Here is a 15,365-nt window from a genome sequence, read left to right on the forward strand (position 1 = left end):
ACCCCAGGTATCTGCAGGGACATAACATGGGCAGTGTTCTCCCCACACTTTATTTCCTAGTCAGTCCATACTGTAAAATTCCCCTGCCATCTAGCACTGTAACGTGGTCAGTAAGTTGCGTTGTGCTTTTCTATATGAAACATCAGTGCAGCGTGACTTTTGGACACATCAGACTGGAGGGCAGAGCATTTAGCTCCCACAGTATAAAGTAAAGTGCATGCAGTTAACGGGAGTAACAGACACCAGCAAACACACTGAATAGTGAAGAGAATGGACAGTTTCTACATGTTTGATACTGATCTTTTTGTATAACCAGCAAGTGTGGCAGTATCTGTGGCAGTATATGTGTATTATGGGCATTACTAATGTGGGGCATATGTGTAAGGTGCATTACTGTGTGGCATTATGTGTATTATGTGCATTACTAATGTGAGGCATATGTGTAAGGTTCCTTTACTGTGTGGAATTATATGTATTATGGTCATTACTGTGTGGCATTGTGCAGAGTTTAACTGGCCCACAGGGTAACCCCCCGGTGGGCCCCACTACCTGAGCGTTGCAAGTACAGATGCAGAACTAGCGGCGGAGCTGGGGGGCACCAGACAAAATTTTGCCTAGGGCATCAAATTGGCTAGGGCCGGCTCTGACAGGGCCTGTGTCGCACGCAACACCGATGACCACCGAGTGCAGCGATTTTTTTGCAACTGCGCATATGCAAAAAAAAACTGCAATCTCCTACGGTGCATGCGACCCGCAGCGTATGCACAAAAGAATTTTTGCGATTGGCACAGACTGTATCAGACATATACATACATATGTGTGTGTCTGTGTATATACACACACCTGTATAATAAGCATGTATTTATCCCATCCTGCTGACATCTCATACGGTGTTATACATGCAGTGTACGCTCCTAATGCAGACCTGAGGTTTTCTCCTAGGGCTGGTGTGATGGAGAGAGAGAGGCTTTCTAAGTGACATCATCCTTTTCCTATATGCAGCGTGTTACTCAGGCAGACTGAGCTTCCCCAGAAGATGCTGGCCAATCCGTGGGCTCCGCCAGCCAGCCAATAGGAATGCTCAGAGGTGATGTCATGTTGAGAGCCGGTGCTGATGCTGGGATTGTCTCTGAGAGATTTAATTCAGGGAGTTGAGCTGACAGGAGACCAGTATCCTACCAGACAAAGGTGAGTCTACAATATTATACATTATAGGCACTACACCTCTATATAGATACATGGCAGATGTGCATGCTATACCGGTGCGTGGGATTGCAGTATGGACTGTGGGTTACTTGTAACAATTGCAGACGTTGTGGAATGTTTCAGCACCTGGTGATTTTACCTCTGTTACACTATTGCCCCTTGCTCTGACCTGTGTGCCTGGCATGGGAGCCCGCCCTGTGGGTGCTGTGATTGCATGGGCACCCCCAATATGTGTACTGCCGGCTGTCAGGTCTGTGTATAGCATATGGTGGATGTACTGTGAGCACCCCCTATTTATTTACAAACGCTGGGGTTATTACTGTAGGTACAGGCGGCAGGTGTGGATTTGGGCACAGCGCAGGTGAGGGTAGGGGCGTGCAGAGATCACGCTGCCATGCTTAGGAGCAGCAACGATGCCAGCCTGTCCTCAGAGATTAGCAGACTGTGTGAAGGGGTTAAATTCGGAGGGTGTCTTGCACTTGTGACCCGGAGGGTGTTAGGCTGTTGTTTCATTGTCATTAATTGTCAATGGTGTAAACATTACTATCCTTATTAGTTACATTTATTTATATAGCGCCAACATACGCCCTAGCCCTGTACTGTGTGCTTCGGTACATTGCATAGTTTCCTACAGGCCATTCTGTGCTCTGTTAGATCTGTCACCCTCTCTGGAGTATTTGCCGACTGTGCCCTACTTAATTCAGTGTAAGGCATGATGTCATTACACTGATGTGACTTCTGGTTCTACTGACATTCATACAGAGCTCGGGTGCCAATACCACGATGCAATATATATATATATATATATATATATATATATATATATATACTGTATATTTACCATACTGTCCCTTTAAACTGGGACACTGTTGGATTACACAGGTTCTTTGGCTGATGATTGCAGGCTTGAAGTCAACCAGCCACATAACACACACACACATATATATATATATATATATATATATATATATATATATATACATACATACCTCCCAACTGTCCCAGTTATGGTGGGACAATCCCATTTTGCACAGACTGTCCCGCTGTACAACCCGCGGGCCGTAACATCCCGAGGTGGAGAGGACAGTTGCTACTCTGCTTATCAGAGCATCAGTGAATAGACTGTAGTGAGGAGTGCACTGTATTTGTGCTTCCCCCAGGAGACAAGACCTGGAATGCCTCTGTGTAGGCTTGGCAGGTTATTCGTGACATGGCTACGTGGCAGTACAGACAGTTCTTATGCATGCTGATTTATATAGCTGGTAGACGTGTCAGGCATATCCTGTCACGCGTGTGCATGTACCAGATACATAGAAACTGCTCAGCAATCACTGGGAACACTAAATGTTGATGTTACAGAAGTCCTGCCTGATTTACCAGGTTTCCACAGGCCGGCTGTGCATCATCCAGGCGTACCTGTCGCTTACACTCAGTGCAGACAGCCATATTGCTGACATCATGACGATAAATACTAATGATGTGACGGACACCAGCTATACCACTAACTTTCCAGTGAATTGATAGGATGGATTTTAGCTCAACCCACAAAATGGCCGCCTCTGTTGTAGGTGGGAGCCCGCACGCTAATGGTCTGATCTGACTGAATATTTGCATCTCTCTGTTTAGGGAGCGGGAATCCTTATCAGCAATATTAACTGCAGAGCAGGTGAAACATCTCTTCTTAACACTTGACATTATGAAATATCAATACATACTGCTGATTTCCCAGTTGGCGTTGTCAGTGGCTATACTGACACGTGACATGAGGTTCTGGACCTGTGTGCCTCAAAATAAGTCACTTACTGTCGATCAATTAGTCACAGACCAGTGGTGGTGTTTCCGCCTTAGCAACCAATCAGTTTCTAGCTATCATTTTTCTTTTGCACTCCAGAAAATGATAGAACCTGGTTGGTTGCTATGGGCAACACAGCCACTTGTCTGCTTTAGAATCTTTAATAAATCTACCGCTTGTCAATAGCTTAATAAGACAATCAATCAGTACTGGTTACTTGTAGAATACTGGCCGGTTGTGGTTATATCAGCTAATAATTACATGACATTCAATGGCAACTACTAACAAACCGGTATTTTCCACATTTCTAATTAATCAGAAGTGCGTTAGAATGTCCCTGCACACAGTACAGGCGGCCATTGTGTCACTCTACTAGTGACATCACTTTTCCTCGCCCATTGATTGGCAGCATTCCCAAGGATATTGGTTCAGCCCACAAAATGGCCGCCTCCATAGTGAGCAGTTCTTGATAGGTGCATTTTAAGAGGGCTGACACTCATGACCACTATACAAAACTCCTCCCCCAAACCTAAACTATGTCATTAATAAGTGTCTTCTGCACAATATTGAGTTTCAGCAGTTCGGTGCTGAACGCGTCGTATCGCTGCACAGCGCCACTCACAGCGTCATAATGGGCCTCCTAGTGCGGACGCACCTGGATTTACATTTTATGACCCCCCCCTCCCACAAGCCACATCCTGGCAATAGATAAGCAGGGGAGGGGATGTAGTTACGTTGCCGGCATTCGGGAACCCTGCGGTCAGGATACCAACGCCGTAATCCCGACCACTGACAATGCCAACAGCCGAAATCCCGGCTAACAGGCTATTCCAACTAGTGGGTGTCCACTGCGAGCTACTGAGACGGCAGTGTGGCGAGCTTCAAGCCCGCAAGGGGCCTCGTTACACTCACCCCTCTGTCGGCATTCTAGCGGCTGGGATCCAGGCGTCAGTATGCTGACCGCCGACATCCCATAACCAACGCCAAGAGAGGCTGCAAATGAAACAAATAGCTGCAAATACACAATTTCTGATATACAGATAGTTGTGTAATGTCCTACTCAATCCCAACTTGCTAATTCAATTGTCAGCTCTGCTACCCAGAGTCACCAACTTTTCCTATATGTCATTTATGGATCATTCTGCTGCCCATGTTTCACACCTGGTAATGCCGGCCTTTATTCTCTGTGTTCAGTGACCGGTGTAGTTCAGATGTGTTTAGTAGAAAGACAGGCACCTGGCGCCTCCGGACACCGGCTCCTAATACTCAATATTGCACAATGCAGTCTCTGTTAAGGATTTGCTTATTCCCTGCCACATAATGGGTAACGTATTCCTGGCTGGCGCACAGTATCCAGACACAATGGGTCTAGTAGATGGGGCTGCCGGCTGCAGAGACCAGACAGTGTCTTGTTGTCATTTGCAGATTGCTCTGTTCTTTGTTGCCTTTCATTTATCTGTGGGATACGGTCGGGCGCTGGAGAACTACAAGTTCCCTATACACAGTGAGGAACACTTATATCACAATGTTGTGCTGCAAATAAGTTCCCTGTAGGAATCTTTTGTTAATTAAAAAATATCACCATGGATATAAAAAATAAATGACAATTAGGAATGCGCAATACTTCTACTGCCGCAGTTCATTCCCCAAGTTCACCGTCACCTGGGCCCAAATGTTAATGGAGAGATTTTGGCAATTCTGGCAGCTAGATTTACAGCACAATGTTTCCTAAAAGGCAAAGAAACCTGATTACATCTCAACTTGCGTGGGGACCAAAGTTGTCTGCGCTACGGCGTGTCCGGGAGGGGATCCGGACTGAAAGTCGACAGTAACTAGGTCGACAATGTCTAGGTCGACCACTATTGGTCGACAGTAACTAGGTCGACAGGGTGTCTAGGTCGACAGGGTCTTTAGGTCGACATGTTCTAGGTCGACAGGTCAAAAGGTCGACATGAGTTTTTCACAATTTGTTTCTTTTTTTGAACCTTTTCATACTCAACGATCCACGTGGACTACGATTGGAACAGTGGTGGTCATTCCGAGTTGTTCGCTCGCAAGCTGTTTTTAGCAGCTTTGCACACGCTAAGCCGCCGCCTACTGGGAGTGAATCTTAGCATCTTAAAATTGCGAACGAAAGATTCGCAATATTGCGATTAGACAAGTCTTAGCAGTTTCAGAGTAGCTCCAGACTTACTCGGCATCTGCGATCAGTTCAGTGCTTGTCGTTCCTGGTTTGACGTCACAAACACACCCAGCGTTCGCCCAGACACTCCTCCGTTTCTCCAGCCACTCCCGCGTTTTTCCCAGAAACGGTAGCGTTTTTTCACACACACCCATAAAACGGCCAGTTTCCGCCCAGAAACACCCACTTCCTGTCAATCACATTACGATCGCCTGAACGATGAAAAAGCCGTGAGTAAAATTCCTAACTTCATAGCAAATTTACTTGGCGCAGTCGCAGTGCGGACATTGCGCATGCGCACTAAGCGGAAAATCGCAGCGATGCGAAGAAATTTACAGAGCGAACAACTCGGAATGACCCCCAGTAATCTGTGCCGAGCGAAGCGGTAGCGGAGCGTAGGCACCATGCCCGAAGCATGGCGAGCGAAGCGAGCCATGCGAGGGGACGCGGTGCACTATTTGGGGTTCCCGGTCACTCTACGAAGAAAACGACACCAAAATAACATTAAAAACTCATGTCGACCTTTTGACCTGTCGACCTAGAACATGTCGACCTACAGACCCTGTCGACCTAGACACCCTGTCGACCTAGTTACTGTCGACCAATAGTGGTCGACCTAGACATTGTCAACCTAGTTACTGTCGACTTTCAAATACCACACCCGTCCGGGAGACTTCCCGATCACTGACAGATCTCCCACACTCCAGGAGGAGTGGGTAATTCTCACTCAAGTGGGCGGGGACGTGTCATTATGATGCAAATTGTGTCATCCAGCCCCCCTTCCCCCTCCTCCATCTGATTCCTCAGGGGTGTGATAACTGAGACAGCATAGCCCCACCCCTTCCTATTAGCAGGCGGTCTGGAGTGCGATGTGCGCTTCGTTCATTTATTTAGCACAGCCTTTTTAAGGACAGAGGCTGATTGGTTGTCACTTTATCTCTCCCCACTTTATCTCTTTCCAAGCTTTGATAAATCTCCCTCATGGAGAGATCTCTTAACATGGGTTGCTATTGGGCGTAAAGACTAGTTGTATACTAGGTAATGTATATAGAATGTCGCTGGCCTGCATGCTGCAGAGAGGTCTATAAATAATGTCTCCTCCTTCTTACAGGTCATTTACCTCATACTGTGAACCTCCTAGAAACCAAATACGGACCTTAGCATCATGACTTTGGCAGGTGAGTCCCTCTCAGTTTGTAACCGAGACCTACCTACAGTTATTTGATATATTCATGTTCCTCCCCAATATCTGCAGCACTGAACCACATTGTTGTATGTTGAAATGATAAAAAAAAATATATATATTTTGGCCAATATACAGCATGTATCAGTATTCCCAGCGCTGACCAGAAATGTCAGATAAAGTTGGAATTGGTGGAATATCTTTTCATTTTGCTCTGCTGACTTCCTGTGTTTAAGGGGTCTATTTACTAAGGCTTGGATGGAGATAAAGTTGACGGAGATAAAGTACCGGTCCAATCGGCTCCTAACTGTCATTTTTCAAACCCAGCCTGTGACATGACAGTTAGGAGCTGATTGGTTGGTGCGTTATCTCCGTCCACTTTATCTCCTTCCAAGGCTTAGTAAATAGAGCCACGGCACACAGTTTGGGAACCTCTGCTCTAATCTATACATTCACAATTAAATTGCAAACGCATCGCGGGGCGGTGCTCTGTACTGGGCCGCCCCCAGCGTGTGAGTAGATGCATACAGATCTGCATCCATTTCTGGGCATCTGCAGCTGCTCCATTCTGCCCTTTATACTGCATGTAGTGGCCACTGATCACACTGTGGGGGAAGAAGTGTTTCCAGGCAACTGGAAACCCCCCCCCCCCCCCCCCCCCCACATCCCCTGCATTTACTTTTGAGACTGCCAATCTATCATATGGCCAGGGAGGAGTGAGGTTAGATAAGGAGAGTAACATTATTTATTTCTCCCCTGCAGCCTACAAAGATAAGGTGAAGGAGCTCCCCCTAGTGTCACTATTCTGTTCCTGTTTTCTCTCTGACCCTTCAAAAAAACAGACCTACAAATATGATGGTAAGTACACGACATATCGTCATTATCTATTTATTGATATAAATTTGCATTAAATTTAGTCCCGTAATTAATCTTTCTACATGAATGTACACACTACAATTGACAACAAGATTATCTGCAAACATATACAGGTTGAGTATCCCATATCCAAATATTCCGTATTACGGAATATTCCGAAATACTGACTTTTTTGAATGAGACTGAGATAGTGAAACCTTTGTTTTTTGATGGCTCCATGTACACAAACTTTGATTAATACACAAAGTTGTTAAAAATATTGTATTAAATTACCTTCAGGCTGTGTGTATAAGGTGTATATGAAACGTAAATGAATTGTGTGAATGTACACACACTTTGTTTAATGCACAAAGTTATAAAAAATATTGGCTAAAATGACCATCAGGCTGTGTGTATAAGGTGTATATGAAACATAAATGCATTCTGTGCTTAGATTTAGGTCCCATCACCATGATATCTCATTATAGTATGCAATTATTCCAAAATACGGAAAAATCCGATATCCAAAATACGTCTGGTCCCAAGCATTTTGGATAAGGGATACTCAACCTGTATACCCATAATATGTTCCCTTATGGCTGGGAGCAAGATGTACACTGATCGGCGTCCAGCAAGTAGGGTTAGGGATTGTGCATAGCAACAATATTGTTGGAACAATATAAAAAGCAACAGTAGCCATGGCTGTCTGATAAGCCCTATAGTACTAAGGGTAAGGGTGGGAAGGAAGGAAGGGTTGGGGTGGGGTGGGTATGGCGATGGAAGTGTCCAAAGTGGAGAACGTCTTTACATATTGCTCTTAGGCCGAGGGGAATGAACTTGTGCAGGGAATAATCTGATTGTTCTTCTCTCCCCTCGCAGCAGACACTGTGGACCTGACGTGGTGCGTTATCTCAGACATGGAGGTCATAGAATTAAACAAGCGGACCTCTGGTCATGCCTTCGAAGTCATTCTAAAGCCACCTTCATTTGATGGAGTCCCAGAACTAAACGGCACCCTTCCCCAGCGGCGAGACCCGTCCCTGGAGGAGATCCAGAAAAAACTTGAAGCAGCTGAAGAGAGGCGCAAGGTAAATGAGTGGAGGGCGGATCAGGCAGGGACCTTCTGGATATAGTCTACTGGTGACCTACACTGGCTGGATGCGGTCTTCATTTTCAAAAGGAACTTCACTGAGGCACAGGACACAGAGTCAGTGTTATTACTGATACACATAGCCTCATTTGATGTCTACTTGTCACCTGCACCTAGAGGATGTGGATATTTTGTTGGCTGAAGCAATATGCATGACGGTTCTTCTTCTAAATGTTCACCTAACTCAAGTGATGCCTTCACAATGAGTATAATTTATCTATAACAATATGTGCTTCCAGCAGTTTCCCCATTCCATTATTGGGCATCATGCTGACCAACCTTAATGAAAAACTCTCAGTGTGTCCAATAATCTTCTCCTTTTATGCTGTGGGGGTCCAGGATGAACGTTGTCCAACTCAAGTGGGAACCAGACTTGCTTCATCAGCTGTAATCGTTACCTTCGGTTACCATCACAGCTGGTCAGGTTCCTTCTTTATGGCCACCTAATTTCATCCAGTAACCCCACAGCAGAGAGGGAAGGTCTCCCACCTAACTCAAAGTTGGACAAAAGTGGAATTTTGTTAAATTAATTCCCGACATCCGTATGAAACTACCATCAAGTCCAAGATTCCCAACTGATCACAGGAAAAGCCTGTGGCTTCCTTTAAGTGACATTACCATGGATTTCCCTATTTGTGGGAGAACCAAAGGATCCACATGCACACTGATAGATGAAGTGTAACTAGTGAAATGAGGTGTGGTTACAAAGGGGTGAAATACTTCCAGCCATGAAGGGGTTACCTGAATAGATAGGTGCATGGCATTACTCAAAACAACACAAGCATTGTCTCTAAAAGTAAAGAAATGCAACGTGTCACACTGATGAGTATAGATGTATCTTAAGTTGTCCCAGTGGGGTACTTGCTGATCAATAGGACTGACATAGAATCTCTCTGAATAATGCAGTACCAGGAAGCCGAGCTTCTCAAGCACCTGGCGGAGAAGAGGGAGCACGAACGTGAAGTGATTCAGAAAGCCATTGAGGAGAACAACAACTTCAGCAAAATGGCCAAGGAGAAACTAACACAGAAAATGGAGGTCAACAAGGAGAACAGGGAAGCGCACCTAGCCGCCATGCTGGAGCGTCTGCAGGAGAAGGTTAGTTAAAGGTTAGTTAAAGTGGTAATTACACATTCTTCCCTTGTGTCCCAGTCATTGTCTTGTGTCTTCCCATTAATGAGCCCAACTGTACATATGTTCTGCTGAGTTACCTTAGAAAAATTCATGGTGGTGCCCACCTACAGACATCTCCGCTTCGCAGAATACATCACCCGAGAGGGGTATTAGAGCAATGGAAGCTTGACCTATTGTCATTCCACGCTTACCTGACAATGTGCTCTTGAACACTGGGCACAGAGGAGTTCTGCAGACGTCTGGCCCATCGGTGCTCAACACTGCAAGTCACAAGATGTTAGACTAATAGTGTCGGTGGAGGTGGCATCTGATTAAATGGCAAAAATTCCTTTCCCATCTGGTGCTAGACTCACCAGTGCTGCTGGTTCAATCAGTGCCATGCAATTTGTGGTGCAGGGTTTTGGCACTCTAGCTATCTGCAGGGCTCCACTGGTCTGGTGTCCTTGTGCCAACTTGTGGTAAAAAAGTGGGACCGGTGAGAAGAAGACTGTACTCTAGGTGTGGTGATTGGGATTTAGCCTTAGAACAACATGAACCTGTAGCAGGAACTGCTATAAAATAGGAAATGTAACTATGCTGTGGTACTATCGAGTTGTAGACTCCTATTGACCAGAGCAGAGTCCCTCATCCAGAAGGTCAGCCCTCGGACATACTGTAATCAGAGACAGAACCATCCATCTCTCAGAGAAGCCCTCATAATACTTTTTATGCAATTTGGTTGCAATAAACAATGACCCCTAAATCATTGGCACCACATCGTGCCTTTGACCGCCGTCTCATACTACATCTGGTCAAAGTCATAATGCACTATTAGATTTCTACGGGGCTTTGTGGGGTAACCAGCAATTTCCTGCCATGGGTTGTGTAGCTCCCCAGATGCCCCTGCTGTGCAATGACACCTCACATCCCACGATGGGGCAGAACTATGGTGACACGACGTGCTGGGGTTGAGCCATGACATCACCAAGGGCACCTTGCCCACTTCTCAGCAGTGGGAAGAGGGATTTGGTTGGGTGCCTAGTGCCTACTCCCTTGGGAGTCTGGGAGCACCACCAGAACTTCTGAAGTGCCCCCTGGACATACCAGGACAACAGGCAAGCAATGCATGTTTTAATTGCCCCATGACACTGATAGGTGATAGCCCAAAAGACATTCTATGAGGCAATGGATCCAAACACACATGGTTACTTGTGTCCTCATTAGTTTCCCTCATTAGGGTTCCAAGCGGTAACCCTCAGCCCTTAGTACACTGTGAAATAAAGGCCAGGGATAAGGGTGCGTGTATTCGCTATGTCGCACTGACACTGTCTGTCTCCTCTCCAGGACAAGCACGCAGAAGAAGTGAGGAAAAACAAAGAACTTAAGGAAGAAGCTTCAAGGTAGAAAGTCAAGGCATTCACGGTGATTTGGACTGTGGACCCCCAACGGGTGCTTGAGCTGCCCAGCACAATGTTACGCGACAGAGACTCTTTTTTGCTTTATTTGTTTGTGAATGTCCAGAGATGATCGGCAAAGCCACCTTTTTTTCAAGAAGCTTAGGGCGGGAACTGGGACGACGTAACGGGAGGGGTTGGCCATCTCATCCGCAAGTCCAAAAGAGTTGTACCCATGAACCCAGCCTTCTACGTTCTCTTCATGTCAATACCAGTATGATGCGTTTAATAAAGCAGCTTGCTGTGATGGGGAAAGCGCTGGTGGTTTTAAACTACGGCAGCGCAGATGAACCAACCATTCTCTCTATCTGACTGCTATAGGGAGGGCTGTTTAACGGCACTGATTTTATATGTCTACGTCCTCATCAATACATACATTAATACCAGGTTACACCAATGCTTCTGTGTCATTACTCACCTCGGTCTATTGCTATAGTGTAAGAAGTCCTACTAAGTAGTCACTGCAAGCTCCGCCTTCCATGCGGTCTAGTTGGGCAGGACGACGACCAGGCTTGCTGACCGCAAAATACATTTGTTGGTAACGGGTTGGGAGTACGGCGCTTGGCTATGATGTCACAGTCCAGTGCCACTTTTCCAAGAACTCGCTGGCACGTTTTACAAATAGGCGTGGACCTGTCAGAGATAATTGGAGATAAGATCGCCATCAGTTGGAGAAATGTAAGGAACAGGCTGGTACACAGTCATTACACAGACGGAGTGTAGTCATTTGTGGGCCGTATTGTGAGAGGCCATTCAATTCAAAATGACAGCTTTGTTTTATCCCTCTCACTATGGGGTCTATTCATGAAGCAGTGAAAACTGTGGAGAAGTGAGCCAGTGGAGAAGAACCAATCAGCATTGAAGTAACATCTATAATTTGCATGCTACAAAATCATACAGAGCAGCTGATTGGTTGCCATGGGCAACTTCTCCACTGGCTCACTTCTCCACTCTTTTCACTGCTTCATGACTAGACCCCCAAATGTTATATCCATCTTGCTGTATGTCATATCAATTTCACTATATGTTATATCCATCTAGCTGTATGTCATATCAATTTCACTGTAAGTCATATCTACGGGCGGGATGTACTAAAGGCGAAAATGAGGCCAAAACTGAAAATCCCGCAGCACTCGCATCAGCCTGCACTATGTCATATCCAGAAAGTTGTTATTTTCTAATTGAATGGCCTCTCATAAACATCAGTCATCTGTGTTCTGAAATACTTAAACTGAGTGGTCCACTTTGGAGTAGATTCCGGTGGAAAGAGTGTCGAGCCGCATCGTAATAAAAACAGAATATTAGTTCCATTAATAGTCATGCCCTACAAGGAGCTAAAGAAACACAACCACAGCTTTTGGGTTGTTGGGGGCCACACAGTTGTGGATGGGGTACAGACATCTAATATTAATAGTGGTGATTTATCTGACATAAAGGAGATTTGATCAGGATCTATCAATTCCAGAATAACTTTACTTATGCGTATGGATGGAATGTAGCAGGGATTTTCACATCCTCCAGTAGGAGAGAGACAGTAGGAGTCTGGAATGGTAGGGACCTTCCCAGGTTCAGGGATCAACAGAACCGTAGCCTTTCCGAGGAGATCTGATCTGAACCCAGTACCAGTTTGGCTCTTCCCGTGATTCGGATTTTAAATCTGAATTACCGGTTCTGGATTGAAAAAAATGACAATAATTTATAGATTTTTATCAATGGTTATTGATTATTTTTTTTAAAATCCATTTTAATCCCAACCAAAAACTGAATCCAAAACAAAACACTTGAGGGTGGTTTTGCCATAACACGATGATAAATTAGAACCAAAACCAAAACACGAGGGGTCCGTACACATCTCTACTTCAGGGTCAGTGGGGGAGAAGGACTCTCCACGAGACGAACAGGCCACAAAACCTACCACATCTCACCGGGAATGTTGTTCATGTGAAACAAACAGGAGACACCTCTTGGATTTGTCCAGGAGGTGATGGTTCATTCCCTACGCACAATTAACCACTGTTCCTGGACAGTCGCTAATTGACTAATACACAGGATTCAGCCTCCTTTCTCCTCCCACATAGCTGTAACTGCGGAACTCTCAGAAACACAGAGAAGGAAAGTCTAAAGGCGGCATTCAAATGATACATCACAACATATCTCCTTTCTAAAGTGATCCCGTTCACGTGCATATGGCGCCCATAGTAATCAGGTTTAACTGCGTAAAGGGTTAGGGCGCCTCGCTATCCCGGGGGTAGTGAGCTAAAACGATGATACCACGCCCATCAGCAGAAACAGAACGGGTGTGGAAGGGGGCAGTTAGAACTGAATACCGCCCTAAGAGTTTATAGGAAATATCTTCTGCATGCAGAAATCTCCACTCCCCGCTTGTCTTAGGCAGTCACTGGGCAAATGGTCTCGGTGCTGCATCTGCGGCCGCAACGGAGCAGGGAAGTTATGGAATGTGGCAGGTGGCGTCTTGTGTAAAGAGACGCTCACCTTTGTCTTCTCTGATACGCAGCCTGTGTCCGAGGAAGCAGCATCGTATCACCATCGGCAACATCGCTGTGAACAGCGGACATCTGAGCCATCTTCAGGGCTGTAACACACGCTCCGGTTTTTCCCGGATGGCAAAAAGCCGGGAGGGTCTTTCACACACAACGGCTTTGAGCCGTGTGTAATGCTGTGCGCATGCGCAGCAGCCGCGGCTAAAAAAAACATTGCATGTGAAAGCTCCCCTCCACACACACGGTTCACTGCCTACAAAGACGGCACGGCGGCTGCCGGACCTTTCAGTGGATATTTCTGACAGCAACTCGGCAGCCAGGTGGGGGCCGTGCAGTGTGAAAGGACACATTGCGCTGCATGGCAGCGGTAAAAAGCCGGGCGGGATTGTGCCGGGCGGTGGGAGCCGGCGTGTGTGTTACAGCCCTTAGGTTGCTGAGAATGTCCACCCCCGGTAAGCTGCTGCAGCCAGTGAATCTGCATCGGAATACACAGTGGCTGGCTTCAGCCTACGCCTACAACACCGGTGACACACCTGCATTTAAGACACTTCTCTCCGTCACTGCCCCCCCGTCAATCAGGCTGAGGCTTCCCCACATTGCGGCACATGCGCACTGCTGCTCCGGAGAGTGCGGCCCGCCAACAAACAGATCAGTCCGTGCGAAGGAGCGCTCACCGTCGGGTCAGTGTAAGTGTCAGTCGCCAATTTATTACCTACAAGAATTATGCTGAAATCCGCGGGATCCGTCCACTTTCCCACTTGCGCCAGACTCAGAATCAGCCTCGACTGTCAGCGCTTCCGCTGTGGACAGGTGCTGTCCTGACTGGCAACGTGACACCCTCACCCACACACACATTCTCTGGCGGCAAATAGTCACATGAGGGATTATAATAATGATGATGATGATGATGATGATTATAATAAAAAATATACTTTAGACGTACAGAATAATACATAATGTGTTTTCTGCTGCAGGGTACACTTGGCTCCACAAGGATTAACATCGGGGTGTAGAGTAGGATCTTGATTCGAGGCACCAACAGGCTCAAAGCTTTGACCTTCTTCCCAAGATGCACAGCGCCGCCTCCTCTATAACCCCGCCTCCGTGCACAGGAGCTCAGTTTGTAAGTTGGTGCCATGCACTAAGCAGGCATACAACAGGGGGGGCTGTTCCTGCAGCCCTGAGAAAAAGCTATTTTTCAGAAGAAAGAATAATTGAAGACTTCAAGGGCTGCAGCAGTGTTAGATGTCAGTCAGACATCCCCTGCTGCAGCTCCATCACTCCCCCAGTGGCGCTGTATACTCCCACGCCCTGGTTGTCGGGTAACTACAGCGAGGCTCCGGTGTTCTTCTCGGTTAGTCACACACTCGCCGCTGTCTCCTGGATCGTGTGGCCACATTCAAAGGGGAGGTAAGGGGTCTCTTTGTCCCGCTGTAATCGCAATCCAGAGCGGCCGTGGGAGGCGGGCCGCGCGCGCTGCTGTAGACACTGTAAGGGGCAGCCGCTCCACTAGCCTCCGGGACACAGGGCGCAGGTGGGGTTTTGTCTCTGTAAAACCTGTTTCATTACAGCCCGCAGAGCCCGATGGGGAAGCCAGCAGGGGGATGAGGCCTGACCTGTGGCCCCTCCCCCAGCCCCAGGGCACCATTTGGGTAAATGTTTCCGCCCTGGAGCTGCATGTATATCTGCCTCACTCCCTGTCAGCCGCAATTACACGGAGCTGCGCTGTTCTTGGGATTGCTGGGGCAAGTCCTCCTCTGTAAAGCCGCCTACTCGTCAGCGCTGTGCATTTTACAGGACACTTAAGTATTCTACCTGTCACTGGACAGTGTTAGTTAAGAAAGAGTGCATACAGTCAGGGTTGTGTGGTACAAACACCCTGTGATATACATCCAGTACTTACTGTGTTTTGTTATATCTACTGTTTAC

At 46.7% G+C, this 15,365-nt stretch overlaps 1 protein-coding gene across 2 annotated transcripts; it reads left to right on the forward strand.

Annotated features, from left to right (window-relative positions):
* Nucleotides 1–1,043: 1,043 nt before the first annotated feature.
* On the forward strand, nucleotides 1,044–11,326 carry STMN4 (stathmin 4). Of its 2 annotated transcripts, none has more exons than XM_063915035.1 (6): nucleotides 1,044–1,188; nucleotides 6,292–6,358; nucleotides 7,126–7,221; nucleotides 8,098–8,306; nucleotides 9,275–9,477; nucleotides 10,826–11,326. In XM_063915035.1, the coding sequence occupies exons 2-5, from the start codon at nucleotides 6,346–6,348 to the stop codon at nucleotides 9,473–9,475; spliced, it is 519 nt and encodes a 172-aa protein (XP_063771105.1). In that variant the 5' UTR covers nucleotides 1,044–1,188; nucleotides 6,292–6,345; the 3' UTR covers nucleotides 9,476–9,477; nucleotides 10,826–11,326. The 2 variants fall into 2 exon arrangements, with proteins under 2 accessions (XP_063771105.1, XP_063771104.1); XM_063915034.1 differs by having other exon boundaries at nucleotides 1,051–1,188; nucleotides 9,275–9,466.
* The last annotated feature ends 4,039 nt before the right edge of the window (nucleotides 11,327–15,365 follow it).

The sequence above is a fragment of the Pseudophryne corroboree genome, chromosome 4, assembly GCF_028390025.1.
Source record: "Pseudophryne corroboree isolate aPseCor3 chromosome 4, aPseCor3.hap2, whole genome shotgun sequence".
NCBI lineage: Eukaryota > Metazoa > Chordata > Amphibia > Anura > Myobatrachidae > Pseudophryne > Pseudophryne corroboree.